Raw genomic sequence first — 25,108 nt, forward strand, 5'->3', positions numbered from 1 at the left:
GAAGGTGCTTGGATTACGTGTGTGAGCCACTGTGCCCAGCCTATTGTTTTAATTTTTTTTAGAGACACAGCCTCACTATGTTGCTCAGACTAGCCTGGAAGGAAATACTGTGTTTAAATGTTGTATAAGTTAATTGCCAACATTTTAAGATCAAGAGATTTCACACTTAAACAAATTGACTATCTGGCTTCTTTTGAAATTCTTATTTTTTATTTTATTTTTTTTTTATGTTTTTAGACCTCTGTGGTTTAACTCTGGAATCTTTTGAAATTATGAAAACTCTGGCAGGTGAGGCCCGCACTCTCACGTGGCACCATCACAGCTGACCCCATTAGAGAGGATAGCATACTCGCCAGTTTGCCACAGTTCCCACCAGCCAGTGTTTCTCATTTTCATCACCTGCAGAGCCCATATAAGTATCTCAGGTGAGGAAGCTGGTTCAGAGGCCAACTATAACAGTGGCCCCTTTTCCTACTCCCCAATTTTTAATATTTTCTTCAATAAGCCGAGTTGGGAAGTCAAGAGCCAGATAACACTCCATAATCATCTTGGTTTGACCCACTACTCAGTATTCCTGATTCTAAATTCCCCACTACTACCCCAACCTAGTGGTCGGGTCCAATAACCATAATCAGGAAACCTTAGGGGTTTTCCCCCCAGGAATTATAGAAAGCTCATCCAGAATTTCAGGGACTATACTTATCCCAGGACCTTGGAGTCTTTCCACTTCCTTGCTGCTATTCCTAGTGCCAGGCCTACGACACTCCCATCTTTTGCCAAATTTGCCACAGACCTAGAAGCCGCCTTTGCCATGACCTTATCCCAAGAAGGGCAGCTGCTAATACGATTATGGTTGCTTCCAGGAAGGGGCGTTACATGGAGGCTAAGACCCAAATGACTGCCATGTTGTTGTGACTGCTGCTGATGCTCACCATGAATTCTTCTTTCCCCAATGATCCCTGTAATTCCCACCTCTGAAGTTGCTGCTCCCAAGTGGTACTCCTTACAGTGACAATGAACCACCTCCCTTGGTTACAGCCATTCTGATCCCACTCTTACCCACTGCTGCCCGGGAACCTGTGTGGTCACCACTCCTGAAGCCAATGCTAATAAATCTCTAAATAATATGTTAGACCAGTTCTACCTGAAAAATGACCTCATTCTCTCGAGTGAGGGCGCCCCCTGTTGAGGAATTTGGGTCGAGTATTTCAGGACCTCAGAAGACTTTAGGTTGCAAGAGAATCCAACTCAAACTAGCTTAAGATTAAAACAAAAAGGCCAGGAACGGTGGCTCACGCCTGTAATCCCAGCACTTTGGGAGGCCGAGGCTGGTGAAGCACGAGGTCAGGAGATCGAGACCATCCTGGCTAACGCGGTGAAACCCCGTCTCTACTAAAAAATACAAAAAATTAGCCGGGCGTGGTGGCAGGCGCCTGTAGTCCCAGCTTCTTGGGGGGCTGAGGCAGGAGAATGGAGTGAACCCGGGAACCAGAGCTTGCAGTGAGCTGAGATTATGCCACTGCACTCCAGCCTGAGACTCTGTCTCAAAAATAAATAAATAAATAAAAACATAAAAAGTTACTAGTGAAGGAGTTAAGAATATACCACCCCCAAGTAGTGGCATACTATTTTGAGTTAAAGGCACTTGTGTGGTAGGAGTTTTTTGTTTGTTTGTTTTCTTTTTTGAGACGGAGTCTCGCTCTGTCGCCCAGGCTGGAGTGCAGTGGCACACTGCAACCTCCGCCTTTCTGGTTCAAGCAATTCTCCTGCCTCAGCCTCCTGAGTAGCTGGGATTACAGGTGCCCGCCACCATGCCCAGCTAATGTTTGTATTTTTAGTAGAGACGGGGGTTTCACTAAGTTGGTTAGGCTGGTCTTGAACCTCTGACCTCGTGATCCACCCACCTTGGCCTCCCAAAGTGCTGGAATTACAGGCGTGAGCCACCGCGCCCGGCCAAGAGTTATTAAGAAATTATTTTAGGCAGAGAGAGAGGAAAAGGGGCCCTTGGGGAGTTTGTGGTTTTTAAAGCATCTCCGGAAAAGTTTCTTGTAAAGCCCAGGCTCTTAGAGCCAGGCCGGCAACCTTTGATGTGCAAATGCAGGCCGTTAGAAACTGGGTCCACCTGACATAGCAATTCCTGCGGACTTCTTGCCCTTGCCCCACATGTTCCTGGCAACATGGCCACCCCACATATCTCCACGTATGTAGAACATCCAGAGTGCTCTGCATTTGCATATTAAAAGGCTAGGATGAGATGGCCAGCTTTTTCCGAGGGCTACATGAATGACATGCCTGGTCAAACCAATCCCCTGAGCCCTACGCAAATCAGATATCGCCTTCTCCAGCCTCTGCATATATACGTGGCTGGTATCGGAGGCAGGTGGGGACCTCCTCTTTCGGCTTTGGAGCCAACCTCCCTCTGTCTCTCTACTGGTGAGCTTCTTTCCTCTATCTCCTCTCATCCTTCTTGCCTATTAAACTCTCCACTCCTTAAAACCACTCCACCTGTGTCCATGTTGTTTTATCTAAACTGGCATGAGGACCAACAACTCCGGTGTTCCTCCACTCATCTGAGCCGTATCACTTGGAAAACAGCAGGTGCAAGGAGTTCACTCTGACTTTTCTTCTGTTTCTTAAAAGCAGGAGATGAAATTCCCATGTAAAAGGTGTCCTCCCTATACCCAGAAGGAAAACATCATTCTTATCATCAAGGACAGGAAGTTGAGGCTGAGGGAAATCTGTACAAACCAACCCTGTTAAACTAACTTTTATCATCCTAGTCACTTCTCCACTCAAATAACTACCCTAACCTTGTGTGCTTTGTGTCAGGCCTCTGAGCCCAAGCCAAGTCATCACATCCCCTGTGACTTGCACATATACGCCCAGGTGACCTGAAGTAACTGAAGAACACAAAACAAGTGCAAATGCCCTGCCCCGCCTTAACTGATGACATTCCCCCACAAAAGAAGTGAAAATGGCCAGTCCTTGCCTTAAGCGATGACATTATCTTGTGCCTGGCTCATCCTGGCTCAAAAAGCTCCCTCCACTGAGCACCTTGTGACTCCCACTCCTGCCCACCAGAGAATAATCCCCCTTTGACTGTAATTTTCCTTTACTTACCCAAATCCTATAAAACGGCCCCACACTTATCTCCCTTCGCTGACTCTCTTTTCGGACTCAGCCCGCCTGCACCCAGGTGAAATAAACAGCCATGTTGCTCACACAAAGCCTGTTTGGTGGTCTCTTCACACGGATGTGCATGACACTTTGCCTTGTCACATTTTCATAATTCACTACTCTTTATCCAATTCAGTTTATAGTGTTCAATTGTAACTGCTTCTTTGGGTCTTCATTTCCTTATGAAGGATCGTATGCCACATAACACTTGTATGAAATTAATTTGTACGTTTTTCTCCTGTTGCTGTCTTATGTCAATTTAATTCTCAGGCCCAGCTGAAAAATCCTAAGAGAATAGAGGTAAAATTTTGCCTCCTTTACCTAATGGCAAATATAAGGGAGCACATGGCCTCAGCCCCAATACCTCCAAGTTACTTGACTTCTCTCTTCTCCATTTTCTGTCTTTGCTTATTCAAACTCTTGCCTCTGTTCTTTCTGACTCTTCCACTGGCAGGAACAGTCCGTGTCTAGGACACATTATTAGGTCCTTAGAACGGATAAAGAGCTTCTTGGTTTATAGATAAAACCCCACAGAATTCTGATTGGCTCTATTTGAGACACTTGCTCATCCTTGGACCAACCACTATGGCCAGACTGGGAATGGTTCTGTGACTGGCAGCCCCAGCAGGGTCAAAAGTAGTAGGGAAGGTCAGATCTAATAAACAATATTAGGCTGACAAAAACAACAGATATTCCCTACAATGATATACTGATAAAAACCAGAGCTTCAGCTGGGCATGGTGGCTCATGCCTGTAATCCCAACACTTTGGGAGGCCAAGGCAGGAGGATAACTTGAACCCAGGGGTTCAAGACCAGCCTGGGCAATATGGCGAAACCTCTTCTCTACAAAAAATAAAAAAATTAGCTGGATGTGGTGGCAGTGTACCTGCAGTCCCAACTACTCAGGAGATTGAGATGGGAGGATCACCTGAGCTTGGGAGGTCTATGCTGTGTCACGTGCGTCTGTGTGAAGAGACCACCAAACAGGCTTTGTGTGAGCAATAAAGCTTTTTAATCACCTGGGTGCAGGCGGGCTGAGTCTGAAAAGAGAGTCAGCAAAGGGTGGTGGGATTATCATTAGCTGGGTTTTTTTTTGTTTTTTGAGACAGAGTCTCACTCTGTCGCCCAGGCTAGAGTGCAATGGCGCAATCTCAGCTCACTGCAACCTCTGCCTCCCAGGTTCAAGCGATTCTACTGCCTCAGCCTCCCAAGTAGCTGGGACTACAGGCATCTACCACCACACCCAGCTAATTTTTGTATTTTTAGTAGAGATGGGGTTTCACCATATTGGCCAGGCTGGTCTCGAACTCCCGACCTTGTGATCCGCCTGCCTCGGCCTCCCAAAGTGCTGGGATTACAGGCATGAGCCACAGCGCCCAGCCTATCATCAGTTCTTATATGTTTGGGATAAGCGGTGGAGTTAGGAGCAATTTTTTGTGGGCAGGGGGTGGGTCTTACAAAGTATATTCTCAAGGGTGGGGAGAATATTACAAAGTATGTTATCGCAAGGGCGGGGAGGGTGTATTGTCATAAGGTCAATTGATCAGCTAGGGTGGGGCAGGAACAGATCACAATGGTGGAATGTCATCTTTTGTGGTTCTTCAGTTGCTTCAGGCTATCTGGATGTATATGTGTAGGTCACAGGGGATATAACGACTTAGCTTGGGCTCAGAGGCCTGACACGCTTCAGTGAGCCATGATTGTGCCAGTGCACTCCAGTCTCGGTGACAGAGCAAGATGCTATCTCAAACAAACAACAACAAAACAACCAGAAGGCCGGGCGCAGTGGCTCACGCCGGTAATCCCAGCACTTTGGGAGGCAGAGGCGGGTGGATCACCTGAGGTCAAGAGTTCTAGACCAGCCTGACCAATACGATGCAATCCTGTCTCTACTAAAAATACAAAAAAATTAGTCGGGTGTGGTGGAATGCACCTGTAATCCCAGCTACTCAGGAGGCTCGAACCCAGGAGGCAGAGGTTGCAGTGAGCCGAGATAGCACCATTGCACTCCAGCCTGGGCAATAAGAGGGAAACTCTGTCTCAAAAAAAAAAAAAAAGAAAAAGAAAAAAAAAACAGAGCTCTTATGGGAAGACAATAACCTTATTTAAAAATTGGTAAAGAACTTGAATAGACATTTCCCCAAAGAAATATGCAAATAGTAAATAAGCACATGAAAACATGCTCAATATAATTAGGGAGATGCAAATAAAAAATCATGAAACACCATTTCACACTCACTGACATGGTTATAATAAAAAGTTCAGATAAGTGTTGGCAAGGATGTGGAGAATCCTGCTGGGGAGGACCGTAAATGGGACAGCCACTTAAAAAAAAACCCTGGCAGTTCCTCAAATGGTTCAAAATAGAGTTACCATAAATACAGAATCCCCTGGTATCTGCAAGGGGTACTGTTTCTAAGACTTTTGTGGACTCCAAAATTGGCAGACGCTCATCTTGCAGTTAGCCCCGTGGAACCCGCCCATAGGAAAATTGCTCTTATCCTCAGGTTCTGCAACCTGGGAATACTGCATTTTTGATATGTGGTTGGTTGAATTGGAGGATGCAGAACCCATATATGGAGGGCTGTCTGTATACTACCGGGCACATGCCCAAGAGAAATGAAAATGTATCTGCACAAAAATGTGTACATGAATGTTCACAGCAGCATTATTCACAGTAGCCAAAAGGTAGAAACTTTTTGATAAATTGATAAAATGTGGCATATACATAGAATGCAGTATTATTCAGCCAAAAAAAGGAATGAATTACTGACACATACTACAAAACGGATGAACCTGTTACAGGTGGCAGGTATCCAAGTTACGAGGATATGTATCTGTATGGGTCTGCAGCAACTTCAATTCTTGCCTCCTCAGAAGAAAGAATTTGACTGAGGAGCAATAAGGCAGAAAAAGAGACTGCGGCAAGTTTCAGAGCAGGAGTGGAAGTTTATTTAAAAGGCCTTTAGAATAGGAAAGAAAGGAAAGCACGCTCGGAAGAGTCCCAAGCCATCACTGAGGTCAACTGTGATATTGACCTTGATCCTAGGACTTTATAGGCTGGCTCCTTTCCCATGATTCTTCCCTTAGGGTGGGCTGCCTGCATGCGCAGTGCCCTCCTTATCACTGGGAAGTGAGCACAGCGCAGTATGTAGGAAGTTGCACGCATGCCCATGAGGCTTTCTTGCCTTTTCTATAGAGTCCCCTTGGAAGGTCATACTCCCCGATTTTGTCTCTTAATGCATATGCCCAAGAAGTTGCTTCTCCCTGTCATCTGCATTCAACGAGCACTTTAGTGCAACAGGTGTGGGCCATCAGGAAATGGCCTCTCCCCGGCACCGGCTGCCAATTTATCACTTTTAGAGGCAATATGCATTCCTAGTGGGTGAGGGAAGAGCCCTCTCCTGCCCTGCTCATGCCTAACTACCTGTAACAAACCTTGCAAATATTAAGCCAGCCACCAAAAGACCATATAATTCCATTTATATTAAATGTCCAGATTAGTTAAATCTAGAGAGACAGAAAGTAGGTTCTTGGTTGGCTAGGGCTAGAGGAGGTGGGAGGATCAGGGGTGATAGCTAAAAGATACAAGTTTCTTCTTCAGAGTGGTAAAAGATGTTCTCAAATAGTGGTGATGGTTGCCCAAGTCTGTTAATACACTAAAAATCATTGAACACTTCAAATGGGTGAATTATACGGCATGTGATTACAGCCTAATAAATAAATAGTATGTCCTGCTCTATCCTTTAGGGCCTCTGAGAAATGGAGAGAGCTCCATCTGAAGTCAGATTGAGTTCCGATCCTGCTTCCATTTTCCCCGCAGGTAACTCCTTCCTTAACAGCATCACGGGGTAATACTCCCTATCCGGAAAGTTCATTGTAATTTTTAAAAACATTAAAAACATACACCAGGGTTAATCATGTGCAGTGTGTGATACACAGACGCTCTGAAACACTACTGCACACACACACACACACGCGCACGCACATGGGGCCTCTGGGGAGGTTCTGAAAGAACCAGATCTGGAGGACTGATCGTGTCCCTGGTCTCCGCCCTCGCCCTCCTTGTTTCTTAGACTCTAAAGCAAGCAGGCAGCAAAGCAGTCCTTGAAATCCAGAGTCAAGAAAAAGCTCTGCACCCCTTGGTCCGAGAGACGCAAGGAGCGCGGCCTAAGCGCCTGGCGAGGCCGCCCTACCCAGCAGAGGCAGCTGCTATGTAACTCGGGGACCAGACACCCAACCCCACCCGCTGGCGTTAACCTACAGCCGCAACGGTTCCCGCCCCGCCCAGGTCCGAGAACAATGCTGCACCCTGCTCGTAGAGCCTCACGGTGCCGCGCCCTGGGGCGGGTCTGCCCATGGCCTGCCGGGAAATGTAGTTTCTGAAGCCCCGCCCTTGCCGCCCCGTGGCTCGCCGGCCGGGAGCTCCAAGCAACTACAAGTTCCATCACCCTCTGCGAGGCCTTGATCTCTAGGCTTTTGCAGGGAAGGGAGTGGGGCGAACATGGCTGAAGGAAGCCGAGGTGTACCAACGTGTAGCGGGGTGGGTGGCAGGCAGGACCTAGTCTCCGGCAGTGGCGGCTGCAACTTTCCAGAGTATGAGCTTCCCGAGCTAAATACGCGCGCTTTCCATGTGGGCGCCTTTGGGGAGCTGTGGCGGGGCCGTCTGCGCGGGGCCGGGGACTTGTCGCTGAGGGAGCCGCCGGCATCCGCTCTGTCCGGGAGCCGGGGGATTGCTGACTCCGACCAGGAGGATGCCGCGGTGGCCAGGGATCTGGACTGCAGCCTGGAGGCGGCGGCTGAACTGAGGGCGGTGTGCGGGTGAGTGCGGAGCAAAGGGGCTCTTGCAGCTTGGGGTCAAACAGGGTGCATCCTTGCTCCTGCGCTCCTCTGGGACTCATCCCTGAGAAGGGCCTGTGGTTTGGACCTGGGCTAGGAGTATTACTGTTTCAAAGCTTTCAACCCGCTGGAGCCTCCCTGGAACACCAGGAGAAGTCCTGGGACCCGAATGCCCAGTTTCTGCGAGTTGGAGCGAAGGGCCAAGACAGCTGCATCAAAGACTAGTTTTTCTATTTGCTTGTTCTAAAAGTGCTTGTTAATAAAGAATAGCAGTCAGGGCAACAGCGAGGTGTACCTGCCATTGACAGAGACTTTGACAGTGGAGGAATCTGAGTAATGGTGAAGCTGCGGGAGACTTCATCAAAGGAGTGTTAAAACCCCGAGTAACTGGTTTCTTTTGGGGACCTTCCGGGTATTCTGTTACTGAAATTTTTCCTAAAAGTGCCTTATGTGGGGGTGAAAATATAAAAATAACTTTAATCTCTTTCTTCATTTAACAGTACTGGCTGCCTTCATCGGCCTTTTCATTATAAAATGTAACCACAGAAATCTTTGTCTTAAGTTCTGGCCTCTCTGAGCCGCCTGCTGGATTTTATCTGACTTCGTAATTCAGTAATGTATTTAGGAAAACAACCCTAACTCGCTGTGAACCAGATGCAGAGTCGACCTTAAAGTATTGCTTTTCCTTTTTGTTTTAGCCTTGATAAACTGAAATGCCTTGAGGACGGTGAGGATCCAGAAGTCATTCCGGAGAATACTGACCTGGTGACTTTGGGGTATGGAGGACTTGGTTTTTATGACCTATCTATTTAAACATTTTTTCAACATTATGTTTTGAAAAGTTGAAAGTGCAGTGTTGATTGTTATCTGTATACGCACCCCGTAAATTCAACTGTTCTTAACATTTGACCATATTTACTTTAGCCGTGTGTATGGGATGCCTGCAGTGTGTTTTTTCATTTTTCTATCCCCCATTCAGTAAGTTAGACATGATAATTTACCCTTAAATACATAAGCATATAGCGTCTAAAAGTATCATTCTCCTACATAATTATCGTGGTATTATTGTACCTGAGAAAATTAACCATAAATACATAATCTGTAATATTCAGTCCACATTCAAACTTGTGTTTATTTTTTAATATTCTTGAATGTGTGTTTATAGAGGTAGAGTTAATCTACTTAGATCTGGGGGACAAGCTAAATACTCTGATAGTGTTTCTCAAACTGTTTGTGGTAAAGGACAGTTTTTGTTTTTAAAAATTTTAAATTTTTGACAGATTTATACTTTGATAAAATACTACAAAAAGAATTGCTAGAAAAACGGAATTAAAAAAGACAAACACAATGTAAGTTCAAATTTTTAATTAAATTCAACAGACATAAAAATACTGTCAACTGATAATGGAAGTTTTTAAATGCTTAATCGCATTTTCTGTACAGATTGGTTAACAAATAGGTCATAGATGAATTCTAGTCTGCCTACCACTCTTTGAGAGGCACTGTTGTATGATACTATAGAGAAATTGTGCATGTAATAGTGAAATTTATAATTTCCAGTTTATAGTCCACTTATTTCGTACCACCTCAGCTATGTTCTGTCATTCTTGATCCTACGATATTATCCCCCTCAAATATTCAGGCAGTCATTTCAACTCTATTTGGGTTTTCTTTCATAATAACTGCCAAATCAGTTCCCCTGGTCCCTACTGCTAACTTTTACAGCAGCAGCACCTGGAGCGCTATGCAAGGTTCTTAACTGTCTTTGCTAAGTACAGTTATTTCTCTCACTGATTTATCCATCATGCTGTCGCCTGAGGATATATTTTGCTTAAAAATGGTCTATGGCCCTACACCTCCTATATGGAAAAATTTCAAACTCCTTAGGTAGACATTTGAAGCCTTCCACATATATCCCAAATCTGCCTTTCCAGATTTATTTTCAACCACTTTCAGATGGCTCAGAATGCATGTGGCCTCTCTCCCATCTGAAACATACCACTTCATTATGTTATGTTATGTTATGTTATGTTTTGTTATGTTATTTTTTTGAGATGGAGTCTCACTCTGTTGCCCAGGGTGGAGTGCAGTGGCGTGATCTCTGCTCATTGCAACCTCTGTCTCCAGGTTCAAGTGATTCTCCTGCCTCAGTCTCCGGAGTAGCTGGGATTACAGGCGCCCGCCACCTCGGCTGGCTAACTTTTTTGCATTTTTAGTAGAGACGGGTTTCACCTTGATGGCCAGGCTGGTTTCAACTCCTGACCTCAAGTGATCCGCCCACCTCGGCCTCCCAGAGTGCTAGGATTACATGCCTGAGCCACCACACCTGGCCCATACCACTTCTTTAAAAACCTAAAGATTCCTTTCCAGATTACCACAACCCATCTTTCCCTTAGGAAACAGGTACATTTATACTGCCTTAAACTCTGCCATTTCTGAAGTCCTTGAAGGCTCAATGAGAGTCTAAACTCCCATCTATGTATTGTTCTCAGGCCCACTGTACTGCCTTACTCCAACTGGTACTCTGTAACTATTGTTGATTGATTAGTTGTATTTGTCTAAAATGCATATCTGATTGTTACTCCCTTGCCTAAAACCTTTTGATGTCCCTTAGGCTGAAGTCCTGAGTCTGTAGTGGCTCACAAAGGCCTCTAAGGACCATGGACCTTGCTGTTTTCGTTTTGTTTTGTTTTTGAAGTGGAGTTTTGCTTTTGTTGCCCAGGCCTGAGTGCAATGGCCCGATCTCCGCTCACGGCAGCCTCCACCTCTTGGGTTCAAGTGATTCTCCTGCCTCAGCCTCCCAAGTAGCTGGGATTACAGGCATGCGCCACCATGCCTGGCTAATTTTGTATTTTTAGTAGGGGTGGGGTTTCTCCATGTTGGTCAGGCTGGTCTCAAACTCCCAACCTCACGTGATCTGCCCACCTTGGCCTCCCAAAGTGTTGGGATTACAGACATGAGCCACCGTGTCTGGCTGACCTTGCTGATTTTTTTCAGCTTTCTCTCTGCAGTGTTAACAGCCACACTGCACTGTGTTTCAGCTCCTGGAATGTGCTGTCTCACTCCACGCTTTTGCCCAGAACAGTCATTCTTGCTTATCTCCTGACCCTGCTGACTTCTACTCATCCTGCAAGTGTTAGCTAAAGGATTATGGACTCCATTTAGGTCCTCTTGTATGCTTATGTAGCCCCCCATGCTTCCCTAATGAAATGCTCATCACATCTGTAATATACACGTTTAATTTTCTGTGTTCTTAGCTACACTTGAAAGTTCCTTAAGTTATATCTGCCACACTCACTGTTCTAGGAATTGGTAATATAGCAGCGAGTGTGGCAGATATAACATGAGCATACAAGAGGACCTAAATGGAGTCTGTAATCCTTTAGCTAACACTAACAAATATTTGTAGAATGAGTGGAATAAATGAAACTTTCAGAAGACTCAGGAAGTGATTTCTGAGATAGACTGAAAAAAGAATGTTGATGATAATCATATTAAAGCAGACTGTTTTTGCTATAGTTAATACATTAATTAATTTATAGTAATTTTGTTAAGCCATGTTAAATAGTAATTTTAAGACTACTTAAACATTGCTTCTCATGACTACTTTGCACTACTAGGTCAACTAGATCTCTCTGGTTTTCTTCTAGTCCCTCCAAACAGGATTTGTGGGTAGAATTATATATAATCTAATGTAAATCAGTACAGTATTTCTTCAACTGGGGTTATTTTGATATACTGTGAAGCTAGTGTATTTAATACATGACCATTGTTAACTTTAATGGTCCTGCCAAAAAAAATTAAGACTTGTGGCAAAAGCCTAAATTTGTATTTTTATGCTTTATTGTTCTCTGAACCTTCCTTCTCCTCACCAGTAATTTAACATTATTCTATTATAAAAATAAAACATAAGTACATCATTTCTTTATTATGACATAAAATAAATTTCTGGTACTTTTTCTTTCCTACATCAAATGATAGAGCTCATTTTATGCATGTGAGAGACAAAGGGTAGTTGGTAGATATTGATTCTTTCTTGATACTTGTGGTTCCCTTAATCTATAGCAAGCTACATAGCTTCAGCAGTTTTGAAATTTTTTTTGACTACTTAGTTGGAAGGTTTTAATTCCTAGGAATAGGAGAGAGAATTGTTAATACATGGGTGCTGCTAAAACTTACTTGTCATTCCAAAAGCTTCAGCAGCATTCCTTTTTTTTTTAGACAGAGTCTCACTCACTCTGTTGCCCAGGCTAGAGTGCAGTGGCTCAATCTCTGCTCACTGCAACTTCTGCCTCCTGGGCTCAAGCTATTCTTCTGCCTCAGCCTCCCAAGAAGCTGGGATTACTGGCATGTGCCACCATGCCTGGCTAATTTTTTATATTTTAGTAGAGATGGGGTTTCACCATTTTGACCGGGCTAGTCTCGAACTCCTCACCTCAAGTGATCTGCCCGCCTTGCCCCAAAGGGCTGGTATTACAGGCGTGAGCCACCGTGCCCAGCCCTTCAGCAACATTACTTTTAATACAATAGAAATTTTAGATTATTCTGCCCATCCCCCTCACTTTTGTGACCAAGAAAGCACTGTTTACAGGTCCAGAATGTACTGTTTAAAGGCTAAAAAAGGGAACTTTAGAGTCCTGCTAAAAAAAACCAAAAGAACCATGAAATTGGAGAACTCAAAACTCTTATCCCACCAAACCAACCACAAATGACTTTTTAAAAAAACTCAAACAGGGCGGATTGCTTGAGGTCAGGAGTTCAAGACCAGCCTGGCCAATATGGTGAAACCTCCACCTCTACTAAAAATGCGAACATTAGCTGGGCATGGTAGCACCTGCCTGTAGTCCCAGCTACCTGGGAGGCTGAGGCAGGAGAATCACTTGAACCCGGGAGGTGGAGGTTGCAGTGAGCTGAGATCACGCCATTGCACTCTAGCCTGGGTGACAGAGCGAGACTCTGTCTCCAAAAAAAAAAAAAAAAAAAAAAAAAAACACTCAAACAGCTCTCATATATCTGAGGTTGACTAGAATGACAGAAATGAGCACCGTCAAACTGGGAATCTTGTAAACTATCACTATACCCCAGATATTACAAAAATGAGCAAGAGGAAATAAAATCTAAAGAGAGCTTATTGTAGATAATAAGGAAATAACTAACTGTTTATACAAATCAACTTTGGAGACTACCTGCTTCCACCCAGAAAACAATGAGGAAATAGAAGAAAACCTATAAGTCTACACTCCATACAGAATTGGATATACTCAGGTAAGCATTTGAGGGTATAAAAATGTTTACCTTGGCTTAGAATTTTTTTTTTTTTTTTTGGAGACGGAGTCTCACTCTTGCCCAGGCTTGAGTGCAGTGGCGTGATCTCAGCTCACTGCAAGCTTCGCCTCCTGGGTTCATGTCATTCTCCTGCCTCAGCCTCCCGACTAGCTGGGACTACAGGCACCCACCACCACACCCTGCTAATTTTTTGTATTTTCGGTAGAGATGGGGTTTCACCATGTTAGCCAGGATGGTCTCAATCTCCTGACCTCGTGATCCACCCGCCTCGGCCTCCCGAAGTGCTGGGATTACAGGCTTGAGCCACCACGCCCGCTGGCTTAGAATTTTTAAAACTATTAATAAGAATGGAAATGATGACTAAAGGAGAAATGAAAAAAGAGTTGATGAAACGCAGGAAAGAAATGGAAGAAAAGACAATTTACTTTGTAAGCGAATAAATTGTAAGATACCTAAGGGAAAATAGACTGAAATGAAAGCAAGAGGCAATGAAGAAAGGCATAAAAACAAGCAAGAGAATTGAAAATGACAAAGAAAAAAGTAAGATGAATCCGAGAGAGTAGGGAATGGTAGATAGGCAAAGATATAGTAGTCATATTATGAGTCCCTGAAGAAGAAAAAGAAATGGAGCAGAATTCGTATTTAAAAACATAATCCAACAAAAGTTTCCAAAATTGAAAAAAAAACTAAATCTGGAAAGGGTTCTCTAGGTACCTGGAAAAATTAACCCAGACTTACTGGCTTTTGGGATATATATTAGTAAAAGTATTAGATTTCAGAGATAAAGATGAAATCATCACGTCTTCCGTGCCCAAAAAGAACACATAACTTGCAAAGGCAAACTTACAGAAAGCATCAGATGTTGCAAAACTGACGTACAAAGCAAGGCAACATAGAGCAGTGTTTTTTTAAAGCTCAATGAAGGTGTGAATTAAGGATTTTGTATTTAACTGAATGTCCTAAAATATCAAGGTTATAGAAAAAGAGTTTTCAATATACAAGAACCTGGGTAATTTCTGTACCTGCTGGCCATTTCTGAGGAGCATACGAGAGAATGAGCTTTATCCAACCAATTGATGACTGGGAAATTTTCAGCAAAAGGACTAATACAGAGAGGATGAGGGTAGAAGATTTGTGTAACTGCTGGGTATTGTAACAAAGTGCAGTATTGCAACTAAAACGATGGAAGGAGAAAAATGGATAACGTGTGGGCAATAAATGGGTTTGCTTTTTTTTTTTTTTTTTTTTTTTGAGACAGAGTCTTGCTCTATCGCCCGGGCTGGAGTGCAGTGGCCGGATCTCAGCTCACTGCAAGCTCCGCCTCCCGGGTTTATGCCATTCTCCTGCCTCAGCCTCCCGAGTAGCTGGGACTACAGGTGCCCGCCACCTCGCCTGGCTAGTTTTTTGTATTTTTTAGTAGAGACGGGGTTTCACGGTGTTAACCAGGATGGTCTCGATCTCCTGACCTCGTGATCCGCCCGTCTCGGCCTCCCAAAGTGCTGGGATTACAGGCTTGAGCCACCGTGCCCGGCCAAGAACTCTTAAAAGTTGAGGAACAATGACCAAAAACCCAATGGGAAAAAGATAAGAACCAGTAATTTACACAAAAACATGAAAGTGACTCACAAACATGAAAAAATGCTCAAACACACTCAAAATTAGAGAAGTGAAAATTAAACCTACACTGAGATACCTTTTCTTCCTATCAGACTGGCATAAATTTTAATATATAATACATTTTTTGACAAGGCTGTGGGAAACAGGTGGTTTTTTGTTTGTTTTTACATTTCTGAAGAGAATGCAGATTGTTAGAACTTTTCTGTAGGGTAAATTTTGTATACTTAACACAATATTACATATATGTGTACTTTTTGTCCCAGCAATCCCACTTCTAGTAATTTATACCAAAGATACCCCTCCAACAATATGAAAATACGTATGTTCAAGGTTATTCCTTGAAGTATTGTTCATAATTGCAAAATATTTGAAATAACTTAAATATACAGACATAGGAGAGGAGATTGTTGAATATGCTATGGGAAATCCACACTGTAATATTTTGCAGCCATAATAAAGGATGAGAAAGGATTAACTCAGAGTAATTTCTAGTACATTCCATTAAGTGAAAACAGCAAAGTCCCAAAGTATATGCCACCTTTCATGTAAGAAAACGTGTGCCAGGTGTAGTTTATTGGCTCTTATCTTCAAATTTACTTCTTTTTCCTGCTCTGTAAAAATGAACCTTGGCCTATTAAATACTTTTCTTTTGCCAACTAGCACATCGTTAAGCTTTGTCAGTGAAGGGCGATGGAGAGACCTTTCAGGACTCTCAAGGGTTTTGCTTCCTGATCTGATGTGCTGGCCCAGCAGGATTCTGCAGTGCACACAGCTTCCCCAGTGCCCAGCTCCTGCAATACACTGCAGTCTGAAGCACCCCGCGCCCAGCAGCTTTCCCTGCCAACCCCATTTCCCTCCACAGCTCCCCTGAACAGGTTTTCTTGGTGCCCTTAAGGGTAGATTTCCAGCAAGTTCCACTGATGCAGCACTATAGCAACTTCTTTCTCTTGCTGGATCTCAGTCCTGGGAAGAAAAAAGGACTTCCTTGAGCTTTTTCTCAGCCCTAGGGGTAGGGTGCTCCTTATATTTGTGATTATTCTGTTCTTTAGTGTTCCCTTTTACTGCTTCCTTGCCAGTCCCTCATTATTCCAATCTTCTGTTAAAGTTGTTGAATCCTTAACCTTTGTTCAAATTGCTATTCATTTTTTTCTTTCTTCCTAATTGAACTCAGATTGATACAGAAGGAGATAAAAGAGTATACATAAATATTTGTTTATTTGAACAAAAGAAATAGGATAAAGCAAAACTGTAGAGACTGGTTGCCTGCAGGGGTGGGTGCGAAAGGGGTAGAAAGAAGGGAGGGAATGGGAACAGGTTAGTAGGGACGAAGAGGGAGTGACACCTTTGACTCTTAGGATCATAGTGATGTGTCACATATTTTTCACATACCCCAGATGTAATCAGACAATTATAACCAACTAGGATGTAGGGGGAACCCAAAACTGAATTCAAAAACTAAAAAATAAGCCTAGCTGCATTACAAATGTGTAGTATAACACCACTGAAGAGGGTGGGGAAGAAAGAACTAAAGTCTTTATTAGAGCCTATCTTTTTTTTTTTGAGCACTTCATGAATTTGCATCATCCATGCATAGGGACTGTGCTAATCTTAACTATGTTGTTCCGATTTTTAAATAATAAAATGCTACCAAAAGCATATCTTGATACAATGTAAGGGTAAAGACAGAACTTTTTATAAGTTAGTGTTTCTCACAGAGGTATAGGTTAGCAATTCTGTAACCATTTTATGTATTTACTAGAATTGAACAAATAATAGGTTGCCGACAGTGAAAGCTGGATTTCTCACTTGTGGAGAAAGAAGTTATAAACAAGGAAATGTTAAAGGCTAAAATGAATCCTGTGGTTTTAGTTTGGGATCAGAAGTGTCAGTATAAACTCATAGTTTTAAATGTGTAACAGTAAAATACAGAAATACGGGTATTTATCATGTATAGGTTAGTATGCATACATATATTTCCTGCCTATCTCAGCTGAGAAGCCTAGAAGCAGTGACAATGAGAACTCCAGTAAAAATGAGAACGCCTAGAACCCAGATACTGGTCTCTAAACACCTTTTTCCAGTAAAGGAACTAGGGCTCTTAGAAGTGGTCGATTCCTGGGATGAGACAAGAAAAATACAGGATGGGCCTTGAGCATCTTGTGGTGCCAGAAAGTAAGGGAATGTTCAAAAAATAAAAAATAATTTTAAAAAGGAGAGGACTTGCTGAAAGAACAGGAGCTCCTAATGACTAAAACTACCAATTTGAACAACAAAATAATGGTAATATTAGATTTTAACCCCAGAATAAAACAATTATCTGTAGTAGGTTCATACTAATAGAAATGATGAAGTAAACAGATGGGAGGAAAGAGATAGGTCTTCCTCAAAATATAATTCCGATGAATAAATGTAGAAGAAATGAAAGACAGAATTGCTATTAGGCGTACATCACAGTAATAAATGTTGCAGACAAAATCTATCAATGAATGCTAAAATTCCTGGGTGAAGTTGGAGGAGAAACAAGATTTGCATAGTGTCAAAGTATCTTCCCCAAAATATTTACCAAGTTCATAGAAAATAAGGTATCATTCTGGTGCAGGAACCTGGCAGACAGAAATAAGCTAAACATCACTAGTAAAATGTCATATTAATATCATGAACCTCTTGATATGATATACTGAGAAGGACATCATTGTAGTGTTCTTACCAAAATGCTAAATTTATTCCTATCATGAGGAACTAGCAGTCAAACACAAATTGAAGGACATTCTATAAAATAACTGGTTAGAGCTATTTGAAATTGTCAAGATCATGAAAGATAAGGAGAGAGTGAAGAACTTTAACAAACTCAAGAAGACTAAGGACAAATAACATGCCATGTGGGATCCTGAATAGGAATCTGGAACAGAAAAAGAAAACCGAGTAAATTAAAAATTGTGTGAAATTTTAAAAAGGCCTATAGCTAATAATATTATGTAATAATTTATTTCCTGTTCTTGATAATTGTCTCATGATCATATAAGATGTTGACATAAGGGAAGCTGAACAAGAGAAGGGAACTTTTTCCTGCTTTTGCTACTTAAAATTAGTTCAAAATAAAATATACTAAATATTTTGAAGTCTGAATAACAAATGTTGAACTTTGATTTTTTTTTTCCTTTTACATTTACAACAGGGTTAGAAAAAGGTTCTTGGAACATCGGGAAGAAACCATTACAATAGATCGAGCCTGCAGACAAGAAACATTCGTTTATGAGATGGTAATTAAGATTCTCATCTTTTTCACCCTTTTCTCTTAAAACAGTAAACTGACATTGGCTGAGGGTTCGTAATGACAGTATGGTAGCTTTATACTGGATATGCTTAGTTGAAAACAAACTAGAGAAACTCCTTTGAGTCTGGGAACTAGTGAGAGAAGAGGATCCTTAGAACTCAAGTGACCACATATTTGACTTTTTCAGATCTCTGCCTTTATTCTTGTTTGGTTTTATCTTGCTGTTGGTATTAGGCTAAATTTATGCCTTTTCACTACCCTATTTCTGGTCTTTTTGTTCTGCTCCTATTTTGGTTTAACCACATTCTTAATCCTTATCTATTATCTCTTGTGTAAAACTCTGGGAAAATTTAAGATGATGACTCTTGAGGAATTGGGAGCTAGTAGACACGATGGGTTCAGAATCAGTGTGCTGGCACTTGATCATGCATATGAGCACCTATTGTCTCTCCCACTTATTTTACTTTTATTGTGGTAAAATTTACATAACATAAACTTTACCATTTTGATCATTTTAAAGTGTTCAATTAAGTGGCAGTAAGTACATTCACAATGCTGTATAATCATCACCACTGTTTCCAGAACTTTTTCATCATCGCAAACAGAAGTTCTATACCTATTAAGCAATAACTCACCAGTTTTTCCTCCTGCAGCCCCTGCTAACCTCTATTCTGCCTTCTTTCTGGATGAATTTGCCTATTCTAGATATCTCATGTAAGTGGAATGCTTTTTTTGTCCTTTTCTGTATGGCTTTTTTTTTTTTTTGAAACAGAGGCTTGCTGTGTCGCCCAGGCTAGAGTACAGTGGTGCCATCTCGGCTCACTGCAGTCTCCACCTCCTGGCGATTCTCCTGCCTCAGTCTTCTAAGCAGCTGGGATTATAGGCACCTGCCACCATGCCTGGGTAATTTTTGTATTTTTAGTAGAGACAGGGTTTCATCATGTTGGCCAGGCTGGTCTCGAACCCTTGACCTCAAGCAATCTGCCCACTTCAGCCTCCCAAAGTGCTGGGATTACCCACGGTACCCAGGCTATGGCATATTTTACATAGCATAATGTTTTATAGGTTCATTCATATTGTAGCATGTGTTAGAACTTCATTCTTTTTTATGGCTGAATAATATCTATTGTATGGATATAGCACAGTTTGTTCTATTTATCTGTTGATGGACATTTGGGTTGTTTCTATCTTTTGGCTATTGTGAATAACGCTGCTATGAAAATTGGTATACAGGTATCTTTTTAAGTCCTTTTTCAGTTCTTTTGTATCTGCACCTAGGAGTAGAATTGATGGATTGTATAGTTAATTCTGACAAACCTGTTTTTCATAGCGATGATACCATATTACATTCCCATCAGTAATGGATGAAGGTTCCAGTTTCTCCATGTACTTGTGAACATGTATTTTCTAGCTTTTTTAAGTAATAGCCATCCTAGTGGGTGTGAAGTGGTATTTCAATGTGGTTTTGATTTGTATTTCCCTAATAACTAGTGATACTGAACATCTTTTTATTTGGTTTTTGGCCATCTGTATATTTTCTTTGAAAAAGATCTATTGAAATATTTTGTCCATTTTCAAATTGGGTTGTTTATCCTGTTGAGTTATAAAGAGTTCTTGGCCAAGTGCCGTGGCTCACGCTTGAAATCCCAGTACTTTGGGAGGCTGAGGTGGGTAGATCACCTGAGGTCAGGAGTTCCAGACCAGCCTGACCAACATGGTGAAACCCCGTCTCTACTAAAAGTACAAAAATTAGCCAGTCATGGTGGCATGCCCCTGTAATCCCAGCTACTCAGGAGGATGAGACAGGAGAATTGCTTGAACCTGGGAGGTGGAGGTTGCCGTGAGCCAATATCATGCCACTGCACTCCAGCCTGAGCAACAGAATGAAACTCTGTCTCAAAAAAAAAAAAAAAAAAAAAAAATTTAGCCAGGCGTGGTGGCAGGTGCCTGTAATCCCAGCTACTCTGGAGGCTGGCAGAAAATTCGCTAGAACCCAGGAGGCAGAGGTTTTAGCGAGCTGGGATTTGTGCCATTGCACTCCAGCCTGGGCAACAAGAGCGAAACTGTCTAAAAAAAAAAAAAAAGTTCTTTGTGTATTCTGCATACTAGACCCTTACCGTATATGTAATTTAAAAATATTTTATCCCATTCTATATGTTGTCTTTTTACTTACTTTTCTTTTTTTTTTTTTTTTTGAGAGAGAGTTTCGCTCTTGTTGCCCAGGCTAGAGTACAGTGGAGCAACAATGGAGCAATCTCAGCTCACTGCAACCTCCACCTCCTGGGTTCAGGTGATTCTCCTGTATCTGCCTCCCAAGTAACTGGGATTACAGGTGCTGGCCACCACTCCCAGCTAATTTTTGTGTTTTTAGTAGAGATGGGGTTTCGCCATGTTGGCCAGGCTGGTCTCGAACTCCTGACCTCAGGTAATCCATGCGCCTTGGCCTCCCAAAGCGCTGGAATTACAGGTGTGAGCAACCACACCCAACCTTTTTACTTTCTTGATAATGTTATTGGATGTACAAAAGTTTTTAAATTTGGTGAGGTCCAGTTTATCTTTTTCTTTTGTTGTCCTTGTTTTTGATGTCATACTTAAAACATTGCCTAATGCAGCATCATGAAGATTTTCCCATATGTTTTCTTCTAGGAGTTTTATAGCTTTAGCTCGTAAGTTTGTCTTTTATCCACTTCTGAGTTGATTTTTCTATATGATGTAAGGTAAGGGTTTGACTTTGTTCTTTTGCATATAGATATCTAATTTTTCCAGACTGTCCTTTTCCTAGTGAATGATCTTGGCACTTTTGTCCAAAGTCAGTTGACCATGTAAGTTTCATTGTTACATTCTGTTGGTCTAGATGTCTATTCTAACCTAGAACTACTCTGTTTTGATTACTTTGGCTTTGTGGTAAATTTTGAAATCAGGGAGTATGATTTCAAAATCCGGCTTTGTTCATGTTTTTCAAGATTGTTTTGACTATTCAGAGTCCCTTGAAATTCCCTATGAATTTTAGAATGGGTGTTTCTATTTTTGGAAAAAATGCCATTGGGATTTTGATAAAGATTGCATTGAACCTGTAGATTACTTTGGGGAGTATTGAGATCTTAATGATATCAAGTCTTCCAATCCATGAATGAGATTTCTTTCCATTTATTTAGATATTTAATTTCTTTCAGCAGGTTTTTGTTTGTTTGTTTGTTTTGAGACGAAGTTTTGCTCTTGTTGCCAAGGCTGGAGTGCAATGGCGCGATTGTGGCACACCGCAACCTCCGCCTCCCAGGTTCAAGCGATTCTCCTGCCTCAGCCTCCTGAGTAGCTGGGATTACAGGTGCGTGCCACCACGCCTGGCTAATTTTTTGTATTTTCAGTAGAAACAGGGTTTCTCTGTGTTGGTGAGGCTGGTCTCGAACTCCCAACCTCGGGTGATCCACCCGCCTCAGCCTCCCGAATTGCTGGGATACAAGCGTGAGCCACCATGCCCGGCCTATGAGCAGTGTTTTATACTTTTTATGTATACAACCCTTTCACTTCTTGGTTAAATTTATCCCTAAATATTTTATTCTTTTGAATGCTATTAATAGTAAGTGAAATTGTTTTCTTAATTCCTTTTTTTTCGGAGACAGAGTCTCGCTTTGTCGCCCAGGCTGAGTGCAGTGGCGCAATCTCGGCTCACTGCAACCTCTGCCTCAGCCTCCCGAGTAGCTGGGACTACAGGCGCCCATCACCATGCCTGGCTACTTTTTGTATTTTTAGTAGAGACGGAGTTTCACCACGTTGGCCACGCTAGTCTTCAACTCCTGACCTCAGGTGATCCACCCACCTTGGCCTCTCAAATTGCTGGGATTACAGGCATGAGCCACTGCGCCCAGCCCTGTTCCTATTTTATTTAGTGTTTTTATCATGAAAGGGTATTAGATTTTTGTCACATGCTTTTCTGTGTCAATTGAGGTCATGATCTGTTTTTTTTTTTCTCATCATTCCATTAGTGTGGTGTATTATATTGATTGACTTGCTAATGTTAAATTACCCTTGCATTTTGATGATAAATAAATTCCACTTGGTTGTGGAATTCAGTAAAAATTGTAATCATGAAAAGTACCTTTTCTTAGAAGAAAAGTTGGAAAATTCACAAAAATTAATGCATTTGACAAAATCCTTTTAATATGCCTCTGAGTTTACTTTGCTAGTATTTTGTTGAGATTATTGCATTCCTATTTATAAAGGGATATTGGCCTGTAGTTTTCCTGTAGTGTCTTTTTCTCACTGTGGTATCAAGATAATGCTGGTCTCATAGAATGAGTTAGGAAGTGTACTGCTTTTCAAATTTTCTCAAAGAGTTTGAGAAACTCTGATATTAATCTTTTAATATTTGGTAGAATTTACCAGTGAAGTCATCTGGTTCTGATAACTTTTCTTTGTTGGGAGGTTCTTCATTGCTGATTCAACCTCCTTACTTGTTACACGTATATTTAGATTTTTTGTTTCTTTTTGAATCAGTTTTGATAGTTTGTATGTTTCCAGGGATTTGTCCTTTTCATCGAGGTTATCCAATTTGTTGGCAAACAGTAGTTCATAGTTTTGTCTTCTAATCCTTTTTTTCCTGTAAAATCAGTAATAATGTCTCCACTTTTACTTCTCATTTTAGTAATTTGAGCCGCCGTTTTTCTTAGTGCAGTAAAAGTTTGTCAAATTCGATGGTTTCAAAGAACCAGTTTTTGTTTTTATTGATTTTTCTATATTTTCTCTTCTGTTTCATTTGTCTCCACTCATCTTTATAATTTCCATTTTTTTGGCTAGCTTTGGGTTTAGTTTATTCTTTTTAATTCCTTATCTAGTTATTGAGATTGTTCTTTTTATATAAAGTTATACAGCCATAACTTTTTAAAATCACTCTTTTTACTGCATCTCCCTAAGTTTCCTGTGCTGTGATTTTTGTCAAGAGTGTGTTGTTAAATTTCCACATACTTGTGAATTTTCCAATTTTCCTCCTGTTACTGATTTCTACTATTCACTTATGATCAGAAAAGAGACCTTTATTACTTTAAATTCTTTAAACTTAAGATTTGTTGGTTTATTCTGGAGAATGGGTCATATGCATTTGAGAAGAACCTGTATTCAGCTGTTGTTGGATGGAAAGTTCTTTGTATATCTGTTAGGTCTAATTGTTCCAGTTGTTCAAGTCTCCTGTTTCTTTATTGATCTTCTGTCTAGCTGTTCTACCCGTTATTGAAAGTGGGATATTAAAGTCTCCAACTATTATCATAGAACTGTCTATTTCTTCAATTCTGTTGGCTTTTTGCTTCATATATTTTATTTTACTTAAGTTTTTTGAGACAGGGTCTCGCTCTGTTGCCCGGGCTGGAGTGTGGTGGCGCCATCACTGCACATTGCTACCTTAACTTCCTGTGCTCAGGTTATCCTCCCGCCTCCACCTCCCAAGTAGACAGGACTATAAACGTGTGCCCCCATGCTGAGCTAAGTTTTTGTATTTTTTGTAGAGATGGCATTTTGCCATGTTGCCCAAGCTGATCTTGAACTCCTGGACTCAAGCAATCTGCCCACCTTGGTCTCCCATGCTTCTTATATTTTAGAGTTCTGTTGGCTGTATATAAGTTTGTAATTGTATATATCTTCTTGCTGGATGGCTTCTTTTCCCAATATATCATATCCTTCTTTGTCTATTGAAACCTTGAAAAAATTTTGTTTTTAGAGATGGGGTCTTGCTATGTTCCCCAGGCTGGCCTCAAACTCTTGGGCTCAAGTGACTCTCCCACATCAGTTTTCTGATAGCTGGGACTACAAACACATGTGAAAGCATCTTATTTTTCTGTAACTTAAGGATTACTTTTTTTTCTTTGAGACAGAGTCTCACTCTGTCGCCCAGGCTGGAGTGCAGTGGCCTGATCTTGGCTCACTGCAGTCTCTGTTTTCCGGGTTCAAGTGAATCTTGTGCCTCAGCCTTCCGAGTAGCTGGGACTACAAGCACCCACCTGGCTAATCTTTGTATTTTTGTAGAGGCAGGGTTTCACCATGTTGGCCAGGCTAGTCTGGAACTCCTAACCTCAAGTGATCCGACTGCCTCAGTCTCCCAAAGTGCTGGGATTACAGGTGTGAAACACTGTGCCTAGCTAGGATTACAATTAAATCTTAAAATTGAAACAACTTACTTTTATACAGACAGTCCTCACCCTACTGTGGTTTGACTTAGGATGTTTTTATGATGGGTTTTTTGGGGTCTTAAATGCATTTTTCACTTGTGATGTTTTTTATTTATGGGGTTTATTGGGGCATCATCCCATTGTTGAGCATTTATGTCAGTTTTGTTTCCATAGTATTCAAATACTCTGCTTCCACATCTTTGTCTGTCCCTCTTTGGGTCGTCACAGATCATGTCTTTATATATTAGGTGTCCATTAACATAACCTTGTACGTATTGTTTAATCCATTTATTTTGCAATTATATTGGAAAAACAGAAAAATCATAGAGGAGTGAGTTACAAACCAAAAGTACAGTAATACTGGCTTCTATATTTACCTATGTAGTTCCCTTTAGCAGTATTCTTTATTTCTTCTTATGGCTTCAGTTTACTGCCTAGTGTCTTTTCATTTCAGCCTGAAGAATCCTCTTTAACACTTCTTACAGGTCACGTCTACTGGTAGTAATTAATTCCCTTAGCTTTTGTTTATCTGCAAATGGCTTAATTTCTCCTTAAGAAATTGGATAGTTTTGCCAAATACAGAATTCTTGGTTGACAGGATTTTTTTTTCTTTCATGGGGTTAAATATGTCATCCAGAAGTAAAAAAAGTTAAAAGCTGAACACAGTGGTGGGTTCCCATCATCTCAGTTATCAGAAGGCTGAGGCAGAAGGAGCACTTGATCCCGAGTTTGAGGCCAACCTAGGCTACACAGATAGAT

General features: G+C 41.6%; 1 protein-coding gene across 3 annotated transcripts in view; it reads left to right on the forward strand.

Moving 5' to 3' along the window:
* The first annotated feature begins 7,507 nt into the window (after positions 1-7,507).
* The window catches only part of SNAPC3 (small nuclear RNA activating complex polypeptide 3), a 39,314-nt gene continuing 21,713 nt past the window's right edge, over positions 7,508-25,108 (forward strand). For all 3 annotated transcript variants that reach the window (XR_746995.2, XR_004053919.1, XM_010355016.2), the window contains exons 1-3: positions 7,508-7,999; positions 8,716-8,793; positions 18,096-18,180. Coding sequence is in view for 1 of the 3 variants with exons in the window: in XM_010355016.2 (XP_010353318.1) it covers positions 7,683-7,999; positions 8,716-8,793; positions 18,096-18,180 (480 nt within the window). In the remaining 2 variants the exon portion in view is untranslated. The remainder of the gene's footprint in view (positions 8,000-8,715; positions 8,794-18,095; positions 18,181-25,108) is intronic.

Source organism: Rhinopithecus roxellana, chromosome 16 (genome assembly GCF_007565055.1).
Source record: "Rhinopithecus roxellana isolate Shanxi Qingling chromosome 16, ASM756505v1, whole genome shotgun sequence".
In the NCBI taxonomy this organism is placed as follows: domain Eukaryota; kingdom Metazoa; phylum Chordata; class Mammalia; order Primates; family Cercopithecidae; genus Rhinopithecus; species Rhinopithecus roxellana.